The following is a 16,911-nucleotide window of genomic DNA, read 5'->3' as shown; positions in this document are numbered from 1 at the left end:
CGGCGAGTCTAGGAATTCTTCCTTTCACCTCGTGTCTTTACTGACGTGCCCCTCATGAAGTGCAAACGCATGTGCATGTGCAGTACTGGACCAATGCTCAGGCCACGCGTGTGTGTGTGTGTGTGTGTCCGCAGGCGCGCCAGCTGAAGGCCATCCCCGCGCTGGTGAAGCTCTTCAACAGCGAGAGCCAGGACGTGCAGCGCTACGCCACGGGCGCCATGCGCAACCTCATCTACGAGAACCTGGACAACAAGAGCGCTCTGATCGAGGCCGGCGGCATCCCGCAGCTCATCGAGGCGCTGAGGGAGTCCGACGACGAGCTGCGCAAGAACGTCACCGGTATGCCCCGCCCCTCGCCCCGCCTCCCCGACCCGACCATCTCTTGCTCCGCCCCCTGAACTCCTCCCTGACCCACCCCCTTCCTGCCGCCCCGCCCTCCTCGCCTCCTCGCCCCGCCCCGCCTCCTGCCTCTTCGCCTGCCCATCGAACCCACAGGGTCGTAAGTAAGTGGGTATCCCACAGCTAAGTGGGGTTTTGAGTTCAGGAGAAAGCGGAGGTCAGGGATCAGGGAACCGTGGCTGAGAGCAGAGCAGAGAGAGGCCACAGAGCACACGAAGTACAGCCGCAGACGCCACAGTGGGCATCTGTGCATCCGGCCATTGTGGAAGCCCTTTCTCCAGTTCAGGGTCGCTGGGCCTGACCCTATCCCAGCAGGCAACGGGCGCCAGGCCATCACAGGGCACACGCAGACACAAACACACTCACACCTAGGGTCAATCTTCCCATTAAACAATTAACCTCCCAGCGTGTGTTTGGACTGTGGGAAGAGACCCACATGAACACGAAGATGGCATAGAAACTCCGTGCGTGCAGCCAACAGCCCAGGAATCGAACCCAGGGCCACGGGGCTGTGAGGCAGCAATGCTGACCACTGCACTACCGACTGTGAGCACCCAGGCTCTGACAACAGGTTATGGACTAATCGGACGGGATCCACATATTAATTAGTGACTAAGTGCTGAATAGGCTAAATGGACAGAAAGACCTCCTGCTGTCTGTGTTATTCTTTTCTGGAATCAAGCCTTGTCCTTGAGGTCTGTAATCCAGGAGGTTTTCTAGGTCTCTCAAAATTCAGCAGCTGCCTTGTGCCTGTGGAGAAGGGTGGGATCAAGCCCTTTCCCTCATGTCTCCCGGCGGCTGGGGGGTTTCGAACATTGTGCTGCACTTCAGTGGGGAGCGGTGGCTTTGTGGCTCAGGACCTGCGCCTGTGGCTGGAAGGTTCAAATCCCGCAGCCGACAGAGGAATCCTACTCTGCTGGGGTCCTGAGCAAGGCCCTTAATCTCAACTGCTCCAGGGGCGCTGTACAATGGCTGACCCTGCGCTCTGACCCCCAGATTCTCTTCCTGTCTGTGCGTCTCATGGAGAGCAAGCTGGGGTATGCAAAAAGAGAAATTCCTAATGCAAGAAATTGTAAAGGGTTAATAAAGTGGTGATGATGATGATGAGTGCTTGAATGAAGGGGCTCATTCACGACGGGGCTTCCAGTGCTGCTGTCTGGAATATGAGTGGTCCACTGAAGGGCCTGTGCTCCTCTGTTCCTGTCCAGCCGGTGGGCAGCAGGGCCCGCCTGCCTGTTGGCAGACGCTCAACGCCCATCAGGGCTGGGGTGACTGGGCCTGTTGGCAGACGCTCAACGCCCATCAGGGCTGGGGTGACTGGGCCTGTTGGCAGACGCTCAACGCCCATCAGGGCTGGGGTGACTGGGCTGCACCCTTTGCCCCCCTGCGTGTGTCCTCTGCTATCACACAGGCGGAGGGCAAACAGACCTTGAGATTCCTGTGGCCTGGCATCCACTCCAGCTCCTGGTGAGGGAGGCAAAGACAGGCCCCTTATTCCTGGGGGGAGGGGGAGAAAGAGCCTACAGGGAGATACCGGAGACGCATTGTGACTGGCCCTGGGCCGGACGGGACATGCCAGATGAGCTTCTCTCCTTTTCCCACCAGGCGCTCCAGGGATCCTGCCTGTCCGTGTCGATTCAGTTTGACCCTCCCCTCCCTCGTTCTGCTGCACAGCCAGGTTGTAATTTTTGGGTGCGTTGGAGTCACTGCAGCTTATCTTCAGACATAATGACTCCGCATGCCAGCCCCGATCTGTGCCAGTGCCACGCAGACACACCTGGGCATGTTTTCAGATCGCAGGGCGTGCCAGTCAGTGCCAGCCCGACAGCAGGACTTGGGGGTTGCAGAGACCCTTAGAGGGCCTTGCTCCTCCTGGGCTGGGTCTGCTCCGTCCCAGTCTCCCAGTCCTTCCTCCCCGCCTCCACCAGCCTGCACACCTGTGCCCCACCTGATATAGATCCCGGCCCAGTGTGGCACTTTCACCAGGGCAGGAAGGAATCCGCAAGGAGGAGCCCCTTGTAGGAATCCAGTTCAGTTCAGAATTCAGTCTGTGTGTCATAGGCTCAAGCGCAGTGTCGTTCTTATCTGCCTGTATGCTCTGATACGAAGACAAAGAAACGCCACACCTAAACGCAGAACAGCAACGGCAGCAATCAAGCACTACTTAAATAAACCCCGGCACAAGCGGCGTGCAAAATAAAAAAAACACATCAGTGCAAGAGGGGTAGAGGGAGAGCTCAATAACCTGACAGCTTGCAGAATCCAGTTCTGGGGTCCCCCTAGTCTAGAAACATTGTGTCGGCGTTCCAGACTCGCTCTAGATCTGGTCCCGGTTGTTCTGGGCCTGCGGCAGGCAGACTCTCAGGGCTCGGTTTAAGGAGAACATGCCGGTGTGCTAGGAGCCACGTTCACGCCTTCATCATCACGACTGCTGGATTGCTGCGTGCACGCTGCGTGCTGGTGCCTGTAGATTTCAAATCAAATCAAAGTTTATTTATCAAGTGCACGACAATGCAGCGTGCAGCAGTAGTTGCTGGCAATGAAATGTCTTTTCCGTGAGCTCGCAAGAATCACAAAGTTGAGGTTATGAAAATGAGGTTACATAATAATAGATGTAATGGAAATGGAATAAAACTCAATATGAGTCGAGCTGCTGTGTGCAATATATACAAGTAGTGCAGTTATGCTGAATACAGTGAAAACTGTGTCCATGTAGCTGTTACAGGTGATTTGCTGAAGGAGCTGCAGGTGGGCTACTTTCTTCTTTTCCAGGGTGTCTGCTTGCAGGCCCCCCTCCTTTCTGTTCTGGGCGGTGGTTTGTGTCGCTGGTTTTCCTTCGATGGAAACGGTGCAGCCCAGGTGTAGGGTTTGCCTAAGCTGGTCCGTTGTGGTGTCCTACAGAAATGGGGTGGTTTTGGGGGTGCAGGAGACATCAGGAGTTGCCATGCAACCTCAGCGGTTGAAATATGCGGATATTTAAAAATAAGCAAACTAGCAGAACGTTTGAGGTATTGGGAAGGGAGTAAAAGAATCCCTGCGATCTGACAGTGGAGTTTCAGCTGGTGCGCAAGTCCTTGTCGTTCCACACCACCGCTGTCATAACATGACAGGCAGAGAAAAGTGTTTCGACTCGTTCGTTGTTGAAGTGGGCACCCAGAACATTCTCTCGGAGTCTGGGTGATGACGGGAGCTGTCTGAGGACACTGATCTGAGAAATCGTTACCTTTTAGAGAAAAACCCAATTAAGAAAACACCATTTTCTTTTACGTCCACTGGAGTTTACACCTCTATTTTACCTTTGCACCTGACCTCTCGGCTCTCTGTTGTTGTCGCCGTGGCCCCCCGGGGGCCCTGACCTCTCGGCTCTCTGTTGTTGTCGCCGTGGCCCCCCGGGGGCCCTGACCTCTCGGCTCTCTGTTGTTGTCGCCGTGGCCCCCCGGGGGCCCTGACCTCTCGGTTCTCTGTTGTTGTCGCCGTGGCCCCCCGGGGGCCCTGACCTCTCGGCTCTCTGTTGTTGACGGCGTGGCCCCCGGGGGCCCTGACAGGAAAGGGACTCCCACGCCCTGACCTCTCTGCCTGTCCCCCCCCCCCCTCCCTCCTCTCTCTCCAGGGATCCTGTGGAATCTCTCTTCCAAGGACAACCTGAAGGACAAGCTGGCCAACGAGGCGCTGCCAGACCTGACGGAGCAGATCCTGATACCCCTGTCGGGACCCGGGGAGACCCAGAGCCCCTCTGAGGCCGACATCTTCTACAACACCACGGGCTGCCTGAGGTACCTCACTCTCGCGCACCGCGCAGCGAGGGGTGAGCCCCCGCTTCACAGCTCACCCCCTCCGTCAGCGTGCTCCCCATGTGAAGCGCTGCTTGACTGGATCACGAGGGATCCTTCTCGATCCATACACCAGTCAGCCGCTTTCTCGATCCATACACTCCACTCAAAGCGCTTTATAGATGATGGGGATCTCCTCCGCCCCCACCAGTGTGCAGCCCCACCTGGATGATGCTCCAGTCCTCTCACACACACCAGCTCTCAGTGGGGAGGAGAGCAGAGTGATGAAGCCAGTTCAGAGAGGGGGGTTATTAGGAGGCCATGATTGGTGAGGGCCAGGGGGGAAATTTTGGCCAGGACACCGGGGTAACACCCCTAGTCTTCTCGAGAAATGCCCTTGGACCACAGAGAGTTGGGGCCTCGGTTTTACATCTCATCTGAAGGACGGCGCCTTTTTACAGTATAGTGTCCCTGTCACTATACTGGGGCATCAGGACCCACACAGACCACAGGGTGAGCGCCCCCTGCTGGTCCCACTAACACCTCTTCCAGCAGCAACCTTAGCTTTCCCAGGAGTCTCCCATCCAGGTACTGACCAGGCTCACACTGCTGAGCTGACCCCTTACTCCGCCCCCTGACCCCTGACCCCACTGCCTGTAACACTCCCGCTTCCCTCCCAGAAACCTGAGCTCCGTGAGCGAAAAGACCCGGCAGAGGATGAGGGAGACACCTGGCCTGGTGGACGCCCTGGTCAGATACACCCAGAGCTCCCTGGAGAATGGGAAATCCGAGGACAAGGTGAGATGAGAGAGCGCTTTGGGAAGAACGAGGGGTGGGGCTGACTACCAGGCTCCAGAGTAAATGAACAGCTTTGTTTTACCTTCAACCAGATTTCACCCTCAGCCATGGGCTGGGCAGCCTGGATCCCCAAGTTATTTACCCTCGAGTTACTGATTACCCTGTTGAAGTGATAAGGGCTGCTGCTCTCTGCCCCCTGCTCTCACTGCTGCACACTCTTTCCAAATGTCTTGCGTCCGCTAGGCACCCAAAGCACCTCACACAGCCTGCGGGTCTGCTTTGTGGGTTCCCCCAAGAGGCGGTGCAAACGCAGAGGTTGCATATCCCAGATCCCGGTGTTCCGTGATGAATGCCTGAGAACGGCTCGCCCTTCGCCTACGAGGAAGGCTGGGAGACGCCCTGTGCGCCGCGGCCACACCGGCTGCCATGCCACGCCCACTCGGGCGGTTTCCTCTCCCCTGCCGCCCAGCTCCCCGTCCAACGCCATCTCCCTGCAGGGCACGGACCAGAGTCGGTGTCGGCTGCAGGGGATCTCTGCCTGTAGCTCGTGGCCCCTGCAGGGTTCTGTAAGAGAGCCATGTTGAGCTGCTCAGCTTCTCCCCAGCTCTCCTCTCCTGAGCCCTTGAAATAAGCACAGCCGCCCTCCCTGTGTCCCAGTCTCTGGCTGGTGGCTCAGAGCGCCGGCTCCCTGGTTAACGACCTGTCTCTGCCCCCAGGGGGTGGAGAACGCGGTGTGCGTCCTGAGGAATCTGTCCTACCAGCTGTACAACGAGATCCCGCCCTCCGTCCTGCAGCGACTGGAGGGGCCGACCCGCGCCCAGGCACGGGACCCCCGGGGCAACGCCATCGGCTGCTTCACCCCGCAGGGCAAGAAGGCCAAGGAGGTGGGGGGTCAGAGAGTTGTGTGTGTTTGTGTGTTTGTGTGTTTGTGTGTTTGTGTGTTTGTGTGTTTGTGTGTTTGTGTGTTTGTGTGTTTGTGTGTAACGGCTGTCCATACTCCTGTACCTTCTGTATTTCGAAGATCAAATCCCGATGTAAACTGAGTTCAGGACATTTTCACTTGGCCAGGATGTGGATCTTTCTATGTAGTGGTTAGAAATGCACAAGGGTAAGAACACATTAGTGACCACAATTAACACATCACAATTTTTCAGCAGAACACAACGTTTAATAATAGACCCACCTTTAGCAATACGCTTAGCCAGTCGTGGGTCTGCATTAAGCAAATTCAAACTCACTCTGTGCTAACTGGCAGTAACAATAGACCTTTCAGATGAAGAAAAACCTATCCTTTCGATCCAAAGGATTGAGATGGGCATACAGCAGTCCAGGTGTTCATAATAAAGAGGCCCAGATGGTTGTCCCAGACTCCTTATGCGCGTTGGCAGTATGCGGATATTTCAGGATCTATTGGAGCAAAACAGTGAAGGTGGGGGGTGCGCATTCTACCATGTGCTCGTCCATGGAGGGAGCCATCTTGGGTCGCCTCCGGGTCAGCTCAAGGATGCATGGTATTGAACTGACACTCCTCCACACACGCGCCAGCCAATAGGAACCCAGGGAAGGACATGCACTGAGCCTAGGGTAACATGAAACACTTTGGACAGATGAAGTTAACCCTTCGTTGCCTAGATAAATTGTAGGGTGCTGTTTCATAAAGAAAAGTGCCTGTTAAAGGTGGTTATGTTTGCGTGTTCCCTCCATGAACACGTGATTTCTTCCTAGCTCCTCTAAACTGCCCCCCCCCCCCCCCCAAGTTTGGTCTGTAATCCTCATCAGCTGACTGGAAATGGCTTGAAATGCTGATCCTCAGCTGCATGTCTCGCACACAAGAAGTAGACAGTGGAGACATTTGGTGGATGTTTTCCGTGTTGTTTTTTTGCTTTTTTTGCTAGGAAAAGGACATTTTTCCGAATGTGAAATGTATTACTACTGCTAGAGGAAAGGGAAATAAACAGGATTGTTATTTCAGGGAATAACTCAAACGTGATGTTTCTCATCCTCAAGATGAGTATGGAAGGGGGGGATTGTGGGAATTGTAGTTTATCGGCAGCGATGTCAGCGTTGAGTGGCAACGCTGACCTGCCCTGTGCTCTCTTCCTGGCCCTTGCAGAGACAGTACCAGGCCCTCCCCACCTTCACAGAGGTGTCCAAGGAGCCCAAGGGACAGGAATGGCTGTGGCACCCCCAGGTGGTCGGGCTGTATAACCAGGTGCTGCAGCGCTGTGAGATCAACACCACCACACGTGAGGCAGCTTCTGGGGCTCTGCAGAACCTCACCGCTGGAGAAATGAGGGTACGGCACTGACGACCCCCCAATTCGTACTGGAGGGGTTCCATGGGTCATTAATGAGAGGGGAAAATGGATGCGGCAGTTTTTAAAGTTTCACACAATACAGTACCCGTGCCATTAACAGGCCTGTGTGTGTCTCTCCCAGTGGGCAGGCGTGCTGAGCAGAGTGGCCCTGGAACAGGAACGCATGATGCCAGTGATTATAGATCACCTGCGGTCCAACAACGACACAGAGCTGCGCTCTCTCACGGGCTTCTTGAGGAATCTGTCCCTCCATACGAGGAATAAGGATGACATGGGTAAGTCCTTGATGCACCTCATTCCAATCGGTCAGCAGCAGACACCCATCAGATCACCGGGCTCCGCCCCCTGGGCGGAGACCAAGTACTGTGCCCCGCCCCCCCATGAGCGGAGAGCATGCCATGCCCCGCCCCCTCATCAAGCCCCACTCAGTGGGTGCTGACCAAGCAAATTACTGAGGTCCCCAGCCCTCATTCTGCTTCAGACCACTAGTTAGTGCCCTCGGTTACAAGATCTGACGGGACACAGGCTAGGAAACGTGAGAGGAACCTTTATCAAAACGTTTATAGAAGTGGGATGTGCTTCTCAGTTTTGATTATTCAGATTAATTGTTGCATGTGGTACTCTCATTCTGTACTTGTCCTACAACGGTATCTCCTGAAAACAAACCCATTGTGTACCCTGCATACCACAGATACTCTGCTTTCAAAGCAAAGTCTATTGCCGTTTTTTTTTAATTGTCTTTCTTTCTCCTCAGCAACAAAAGTGGTGAACACTCTGGTGTCCAAGCTGCCCAGTGACGGCCGCCAGAAGCAGCCGTCCAGCGGTGTGGTCATCAACATCTTAGCCACCCTTAACAACCTGGTGATGGGCAGCTCTCTCGCTGCCCGCGACATCAACTTCTTCGACGGGGTGCAGAAGCTGGTGGCCATCAAGACCTCTCATGACAACAGGTGGGTTCAAGAGACGCCCACTCGCCTTCCTGTTTGGACTCACTGTTCTCTCTTCACTGAACCCAGCCTCCATGTGGAAAGGATGAAAAAAAAAACCCCAAACAGACTGTTTTGGCAATTTTGAGGTGTAACGGCACATGCTGGTTGGTGTAGAGAAAAGGAACTTGTCTGTTCTGAAAACATGTTTCTGCATATTTACATCTTAGAAGCATAGTCTTTGTTCCTTTGGCTGAGATCAATTCCTTTGTTCTATAATCCTATTAGAATACAAGGGCTGAACTCCCACTGTGTTTAACGTCTGCAGGGAATAGATTGCATGTACCATACCTACGGAGTTCGTCACCTCACCTCCTTCTTTAGGGGAAATGCATCATCGTCTCATGCGCTGAGCTACTTGTGCAGCGCAGTCATCTGTGCTGGAAAGTGTGTTTAAACCACTCAGCTGGCCCAGGCCACCCCTCGTGATTTTGCCTCACACCCTGTTCCCCTCCTCTCTCTCAGCCCCGACAGGGTGAAGGCAGCGAAGGCTTCGTCCACCTTGCTCACCAACATGTTTCTTCACAAGAAGCTGCACAGCGAATACAAGAAGGTGAGGCTTCCATGGGATTGGGGCGGGGCTTGTCGAGCGGGGGAGGAGACTGAACCAGGATTGGTTGACCTGGGGGCAGGGCCCATCAATCGGGGGGGGGGCAGAGAATTTCATGGCCCTGGGTCAGGGCTGGTTGATCTGGGGGTGGGGCTTCCATAGAACTGGGGTGAGGCTGGTCAATCAGGAGGAGCTTTGCTTGGAACTGGGCCAGGATTGGGGGTGGGGAGTCTATAGGTTGGGGGTGGGGTAGGGTTCAGGAGTCATGGCAGATACTTCCATGGAACTAGGAAAGAGCTGGATGATCAAGAGAGTTCCAGATGACACCTTCATCTTCACCTCCAAATATCTACTTTACAGTTGTTTAAACTCAATTCGTTCAGGGCTTTAATGCGGATTTAAGATGCATAAGAAAACCCTGCAGAATTGCTCCGGGCACTGTAATTTTTAGCTTATCTTGAGTACCGGTGTATTAAATGTCAGGCTTATTTGCTTTTATGAAACGCACACCTCCAATGCGCTGGCCAGGGGTTCAAGAGGGAACTTGTGACAAGCTTAAGCCCCTGGTCAGATCAGGGCCGGATTTAGGTGTTCGTAGGCCCTGGGCACCTTCACTCCAAAATGTGCAGAAAGAGGGGGAAACGCCCATTGAATGACGTTGATGGACATGACGCACTTTAAACTCTTCTGATGCTGAACCCCGTGATTGATGGAGTGAGTCAAGCGATCATCACTTCGAGTTTCTAGAACAGGCGCTAGATAGCGTAGGATTATTGATCTGGAGCACCGAGAGTCGATCGCAAGCATGTTGTTCCAGCGCGTTTTTCATCAGTCACTACTGTTTCCCTCCTTCATAGGCCCTGGGAAATTCGGCACTGGGTGAGGTGCAACTTCACGTGTTAAGAACTGTTCTCCCTTTCGGACAGGTTGACAAACCAAGGTCCCAGCCATTGACGAAACCCTAGTTCATCCTCCACAGTCTCTCCAAATCACTTGGCGTAAACCTTAGACCGTCCTTCCTGTGCCCTATTCCCCACGTTCTCCATTCTTACCTGTCCCCATCCATGTTCCCCTGATGGTTCCATAGCCAACTTAACGTGCAGATGGTTCAGGTGGGCGGCTGCGTCAGGGGGCGCAGGCTGCAAAGGAACAAGTACAGGTCTGTTCCCCGCGAGAAGAGAAGAAAACAGTCACGATGTTTTGGCTCTCGAGCCAGTGGAGCCCTGGAGGAAGGCTCCACAGCCGAAACGTCGTTCCTTTTCTTCTCTTTCCAGCAGGGAATAAACCACCGCTTGTTCCCTTGCTCTACAAAATGGCCCCGCGGGGCTGAGCAGGATCAGGGTGGAATTTCAAAGCCTCTCGTGCCTCCAGAGGTTCAGCAGAATCTGACAGAAGCGCCCGTGTTTGTGGGTGCAGGAGGGTACAGGTGGCGAGGAGGCGTAGCGCCTGCTCGGACTGGGAGAGGGAGAAGGAGAGACGGGGTGTTTTTTTTTTTTTTTACAAGTGGTTCTGTGTGCCATGTGAGCGGTTTGGCCTTGCAGAGGTCCCTGGGGCGCGGCGCCGCGCTGTGCGTCTGTTTTGAAGGAGGTGTGCTGTTGCCATGGCGCCGGCCCCACCTTGTCCCGGAGCAGCTTGGTTCTGTCAGGAATGTGCAGGCTGTGCAGAGCATTGCACAGGCCCGCCCTGCCTCTCCCTAAATCCCCCCCTACCCCCCCCCCGGGCGCCGCCCACTGTCTCTCTGTAGGGCTGCACCTCCCAGCTCCCCCTCCTGCCTCTCTGTGGCGCCCTCTCTCTCTCTCCTGCGCGCCTGAAAACAGTTTCGCTTGGGGCAAAGGGGTGATTTACCGAACGATTAGCAGAGCAAGTCTGAACAGCGGTAGAACCCGTCTCCGGTTTCTTTTCGGCTTTTATTCTCTTTGAACGAGATCTCGCAAAGCGGTGTTGCGTTTCTCTTGGGTTTACGTGTGAAAACCAGCCTGTTTCTTCTCCTCCTGTCTCGTCCTCGGGGGTTTCTCCAAAAGCCGTGCGAATGGTGTCTCGTGGTTAGCTGTCTTCGCACAACCCTCGTGCAAGAGCCCCGGCTCATTTACACGTCGGAACACAAGACTGAAATCCTCATCTCGGAAGCGCTGAAAAGACCCCCTCGTCAAAAGACGAGCTCTACTGAGAAACCAGTGCCATGGTTTCCCCCATAAGGGGGACGACACTGTTTGACTTTTGTTGAAATTATACACCACTACATTTTTTTCATTTACTGGTTTTAAGATTTGCTGTAGAAAACGGGTTTAGTGTTTAAAAAAAACAAAACAATCAATTTTAAGCAAATCCTTGAAGCTCATTGCAACCTGGGCTTGTTGCAGCGTAGCTCCGAGTTCGAAACTCCCTGTGCCTCCCCCTCTCTGCGTGCACCCCGATGAACTTTCCTGCTGGAAGGAAATCTGCTCCCCATTTCCACTGCGCGCTGCTTTAGATAAAATCGCCCCCCCCCCCCCCCCCAAACATATGAGCAAGGAGTTTGTAGATGGATTATTTTTCTTAGAAATACTTGTGTGTCCAGAAAGGCAAGACTATTTATCAATAGGTGGGGGGGCAGCTCAGAATTCACACAGGAACCTCCTGTCGTACTGGTGGTGTTCTTCACCACGAGTGGAGGGCGTGTCCTCCGGGCTGGACGACCGTCTCCCCAGTCTCCCCAGAACACAAGATGGCTCGGTTCGGACCTAGATCCATCACCTGTTATGTCCTGAAGCTAAGGAAAGAGCAGCAGGGAGGTGCTGAATGTAGCTCTCCATGCTGCCTCTCCGGTGCGTGGGAAAAGACTCTCTCTCTCTCTGTTACGCCATACTGACTAAATACCTTGTGCGTCTCTCTTCTGTCTTGCAGAAAGGATTCACGAAACAAGACTTTCTGGATACATATTGAGTCACGCCTCCTGTTGCCATGATGATGTTTGTTTTGTATTCGCGGATTTTTCTTGCCTTTTTTTTTTTCTTCGACTACTGCTATGATGGACACAACAGCCCTGGATCCTGGTCTCTCCCCATCAGGGAGAGAACCCAGCACCCTGCCAGCCCCTACACCCCGTCTGTGCTCCTCTCCTGGGATTTGACTTTATAAGAGAGAACCCCGGCGATAACGACCGGATCTTCTGCGGTGCTGTATAGTGTCTTCCCCTCCAGAAACTGAAACTCTGTAAAAGTGTACAGAGCAATGAGACGCAGCCCAGAGGAACACCAGCCAGATGGTGCTCTCGCCCGACAGTGGCGTCAGTTAGCATGCAGATCGCCCTTCGTGGGCTCGTAGTTTGAAAAACAGGTCCCTTACTGCAACACACTGCTGTGTGTGTTCTGCTGCAAGCCCCGAAGCAGAGGAACTCCAGGCACTTTGCCTGCCTTGGCCTGTTTTTTGACAACCGCTATTTGCAGCAAGATAAGACCTGGACTTTGACCTGGTGGCTCCACTCCGATTGAGCTCCTGCAAGGCCACTCCTGCCTGCAGTAACTGGAGATGGATTGAGCCGAAGGGCTTGTGTCGTTGCAGGACGTTCCCGAGACCAGACTCGACTGGGATTGAAGGATCATGGCACAGTCTCCTGTTAGATAGGAGACTGAACAGCGATGGGGTTGGCACACCCTCACTCTGCATCATTAATATAAACTCTGAACTGCGACTTTACATTACTAATGAAAACAACCTGGCTTTGAAGCCTGTGTCAGTAACACCCCTTCAATGGCTCACATTTTCATCATTAATATGATTTAATGGACTAAAAATTCATATAACTGTACTAAGAGTTCTAACTTCTAAGACTTCTGCCTGTTGTAACATAGCCTGCAGTGCCACTTGGTGGATACATGATGTAAGTTTGCCTCGTTTTGAATTTTAAGCGTGTAATATGAGAGAGTATTTTCAATGGTAATGGTAATTACCATAGTAATTAAAACATTTTTACCTATGAACAGTTTATAGGTAGAAGAAAAGGGAAGACCAGGCGATATGGGGTCCGAGCTGCAGGCGGGAGCTGATATTGGCGAAAGCCTGGCTCGGAAAAGTCAAGACGGGCGTGTTGTGCCTTACAGTTCTCAGCATTTCTGAGAAGCTGAACCATGATAAATGCAATCATCAGCTCTCTGAGGTTACAGTTCCTCCTGGGCATGGGCCTACGCCACACTGCAAACTGTTAGATTGTGATCTTTTTATATATACATATGTAATTTTTTTAGATTTATTTTTTTAAAGGAAAGCTGCATGTGTGTGCGTGAATTGCTCTGTGAAGCTCGTCCAGAGGGAGACGGCTGTAGCCCTGCGTTGGGGAGGTTGAATTATGAGTCTAATTATGTAAATAGCTTGCAAAATTAACACCTCTGGGTTAAGAAAGATTTGTTTTTATCTACCTTGTGATAAACCAGTGCTTCTTTTTAACTGTCGATTTCAGGGGGGGGGGTGGGAATGTAAATTTTGATCCAATGATGAGGTTCGTTAAGGTAATTGGAAAGCTGAACTGGGAACGCACTCCACAGCTGTAGAGCCCAGGCTGGGGGTTACTGGTTACTGTCTGCAAACAAGAGACTGTCATTGCAGTTAGGGTTATTCTTGTTTTCTGTTGGATGAATTATTTCAGCCCCTTAGAATTAGTGTGGCTGGGCCTGAATCTCTGACATCATTTTAAAAATAACCTCTTGCGCCCCTGACATCTCTTCCTCTGCTCGTGACTTAGCAGTTGCTCCTGAGAGAGTGGACTGGCTTCTGCTCAGTCTGCACCTGGTCTGTCCTGTGCAGAGAGTTGAAGCACCAATGCAATGCGTTTCAGAGAAAGGGTGAGATTATTCAAATGGGTGTTTATTTTTGTATAGATTTAAGATGTAATTTTTTTTTGTTTTTAGGTAAAGAAATTAAGTAATCTGGGATTTGGGCAATAGTTAATTAAGTGCTCAGATTCCTGCTGAGTGGATCTCGTCTCTTCTTGTCTAGTAACATTTGAATTAACACAATGAAATCTTGCTCTGGTGCAATGGGGTTCATGCTGTTGTGGGGGGGAGAGAACGTGCTCTTGTTTGTGCACACGTGAGCAAACAGAAGTGCATATTTCAAATGCGATAATAGTCATTCACCTCAAGAATCGCACAACAAAGGTACGCGAGATACAGCCGGACACACAACACAGGAACCCAGGCAGCTCAGGCCACTGCTGTGTGTCCTTCAGCTGCGATTGCACCCAAGATTTCGGTCTGCTTGCCTTTGTAACCGAATAATGTCGTTCTAGGTTTTAAGCACAGCATTGGCTACCTGTTGTGTCGTAGCCTACTGAAAAACGCACGTCTGTACAAATACCAAATGTATTAAAGTTTGTCTGGAATTGGAAAATAGCCTTTTCTTGATTTGTCAGCGTTTTTAATTAAGTTTCAAAGTACCGTTGTACTAACAATGTTTAATGTTTTATTACAACTGCCCCTCCATACAGTCACTATTTAGATGGTATGACTCCGAACTGATTTTAAACATTCTGAACTAAAGGAATGCCTTCCTTGCGCCAAGCACAGAAATACACACTGTACCTTGAAATAATGTACAGCGCAGTTTGCTGTATAAAATATTATTATTGCTCTTGCCTGAACACGTCTGTGCTCACTGGGATTGGACTTGGTCAGCTGGTGTCACGGGGTTCCAGCAGAGCTGGTGTTATGGGGGTGGGGGGGTGCAACTGCACCCGACCCCAGAGCTAAGGGGGTCCCATTGCCAATGTCATTAAAATGACAACTTTTTTTTAAGAAAAGACCATCCATAAAATAAACGAATGGGAGTTCGTACGTCAGGGGTGCGAAACCCGGTGTATTATCCAATAGCAAGATTAGTCCGGCGTGTTTTAAAACAAAACGGTGATCTTTTGTAGTTTCTTGCACCTGAGCTCAAATATGACCCTGGGTGGCAGAATCTCGCGGTTTACAGGTCACCCTGGAGTGAGTGATTGATGAAGACCAGGACCGATTGTGATCAGCTGAGCAGGTGATGTTCAATGAATCCACTTCTGGGACCAAAAAATCAACCTACCCTTCAGTCCTTGAGGGCCAGGGTTCTGTCAGATTAATGATTACTTGCTTAGCAGAACAATAACTCAAGTGTTTGCCTAGACGAGGAACTGTAGTGGGCAGACCCTGCCCTGGGGGTGCAGTGGGCACAGGGAGGCACACAAAAACAGGTGCTCTCTCTCCAATGCATTCGTAACCCATCTCGGTGTTTGTCATCGGAGCTCAGTCTCGTGAGCTGTGACGAACCCAAGAACAAGGGTGACTGGACCTAACTCAAGAGAGAGGAGAGCTGATGGGGGCAGGAATCCTGGGTGACTTACTCCTGGCCTGCCTGGCTCGGGCGCCAATGTTCGGTCTCTCTCATCATCTCCCTGGGTCGGGCCCCGTCTCGGACGTCTGACTCAGCCCGGGAGAGCGGTGCCCCTGTGCTGTTTTCCGTCTCCCGTGGGAGGAGAGGGAGTTGGAGAAGTGGTGGTACTGGGTGAGTCACTCCTGGGCTTGGAAAGGACTCGCATGCATGCTGCAGCACACACTGCTCCTCCCCTCCCAGGGCAGCTGACCTTGAGCGCAGGCCATGGATTTGAATAAAATGGAAATGTTAGCAAATGTCTGAGACACTTCAGTCGAGAGAGCAAAGTCCAGGTAGTGCTGGAATCCCTTTACCACCACTAGCGTATGGATTCACGCTCAAATCAGGTTTGGCCTGCAGAGGGACTGACAGGATTCATCAGAAAAATGAAGACCTGCTTGTTTTCCCGTCTTCTTTCAAGGCCCCGTTAGCTCCCGTGTGCAAACGTTTAATCTCTAATCGCCCACAGGAAAGGCGCTATCTTTCATTCCTTAGGTTTTTGTCTTTGCTGCACTTGCAATCTCTCATTCTGACAGCGCGCATTAGCTCATCTGGGGGAGAGAGCAGATAAGGGCTGTGCTGAGGGTGGGAGAGTGACTGTAATCGGAGCAAAGCTGTCTCTTCCTCTGTTCCCTGAACTCCTCCAGCTCAGCACTCGCTCCCAAGCGCTGAGAAACGAAACAGAAGACGGCCCCCAGTCTGCGAGAATTTTTTTTTTAAATCTCTTCTGACAACTAATGAACTCTTCCCAGCCCTTCTCTTTAAAGAGTTAAGAAGAGAGGACCATCTGCTTTTGACACTGAGCTCATAAAAAGTCCTTTATAACTGCACTAGCAGCTGTACCTGGGAGACATACAGGGGTCATTCTGCACCAGCAGCTGTAAATGGAAGACGTACAGGGGTCAATCTGCACCAGCAGCCCCACGTGGGGGACACAGTGTCATTCTGCATCAGCAGCCCAACCTGGGAGACACAGAGGGGTCATTCTGCACCAGCAGCTGTACCTGGGAGACCCACAGGGGGTCATTCTGCACCAGCAGCCCCATGTGGGAGACACAGTGTCATTCTGCAGCAGCAGCCCCACCTGGAAGATGCACAGTGGCCCCTCCGCCCAGAAGATTGGGCGCGTGGGAGTGAGAAATTGCTTCAGGAATGAATTGAGGAGAGAGTTCAGGGAGGTCAGATTGTACAGCAGGACTAACTCCCCTTCCCCCTGTAGCGGTCTCATCTCCCTACCTGACCCATCCTTGCTCAGCTCTTAAGATTGGCCCACAAGGGGGTTATTTCCGTTTAAACTAATTCTTTCACACCGAGAAGCCAAGCAAAACGCCCCACTCCAGGTAAATAGCAATATTCCTTCCGTCCATTTCCTAACCCCTTTTCTTCCAATTCAGGATTGCTATTTTCTATCCGTTTCATCCGATTCTGGGTTGCAGGAGAGCTGGAGTCTATCCCAGCAAGCAACAGGCACAAGGCAGGATCCACTCTGGGCGGGACGCCAGTCCATCACCGACACAACCACACTCCCACCTAGAGTCAGCTTTCCCAGAAGCCCATTACCCCACCAGCATGTCCCTGTGGGAGGAAACTGGAACACCCACAGGAGGGGGAGAACATGCAAACCCCACACAGACTGTACCCCAGCTGTGGCACTGAACCCAGGGCCCCAGCGAGGCAGCAACGCTCACCCCTGTGCCACCAGGCGGCTCAACTGGA

The 16,911-nt window shown here is 52.5% G+C and overlaps 1 protein-coding gene across 2 annotated transcripts in view; it reads left to right on the top strand.

Moving 5' to 3' along the window:
• Window positions 1–14,184, top strand: part of LOC148645764 (plakophilin-3-like) — a 37,512-nt gene extending 23,328 nt beyond the window's left edge. For both annotated transcript variants that reach the window (XM_088611532.1, XM_088611531.1), the window contains 9 exons: window positions 135–339; window positions 4,010–4,172; window positions 4,850–4,967; window positions 5,684–5,851; window positions 7,081–7,263; window positions 7,406–7,559; window positions 8,039–8,234; window positions 8,736–8,823; window positions 11,704–14,184. In XM_088611532.1, coding sequence (XP_088467658.1) covers window positions 135–339; window positions 4,010–4,172; window positions 4,850–4,967; window positions 5,684–5,851; window positions 7,081–7,263; window positions 7,406–7,559; window positions 8,039–8,234; window positions 8,736–8,823; window positions 11,704–11,742 — 1,314 coding nt within the window. In that variant the 3' untranslated portion in view covers window positions 11,743–14,184. The remainder of the gene's footprint in view (window positions 1–134; window positions 340–4,009; window positions 4,173–4,849; window positions 4,968–5,683; window positions 5,852–7,080; window positions 7,264–7,405; window positions 7,560–8,038; window positions 8,235–8,735; window positions 8,824–11,703) is intronic.
• Window positions 14,185–16,911: the final 2,727 nt, after the last annotated feature.

This window comes from Lepisosteus platostomus, chromosome 18 (assembly GCF_059453375.1).
Source record: "Lepisosteus platostomus isolate fLepPlt1 chromosome 18, fLepPlt1.hap1, whole genome shotgun sequence".
NCBI lineage: Eukaryota > Metazoa > Chordata > Actinopteri > Semionotiformes > Lepisosteidae > Lepisosteus > Lepisosteus platostomus.
This window is presented reverse-complemented; position numbering and strand designations above follow the sequence as displayed.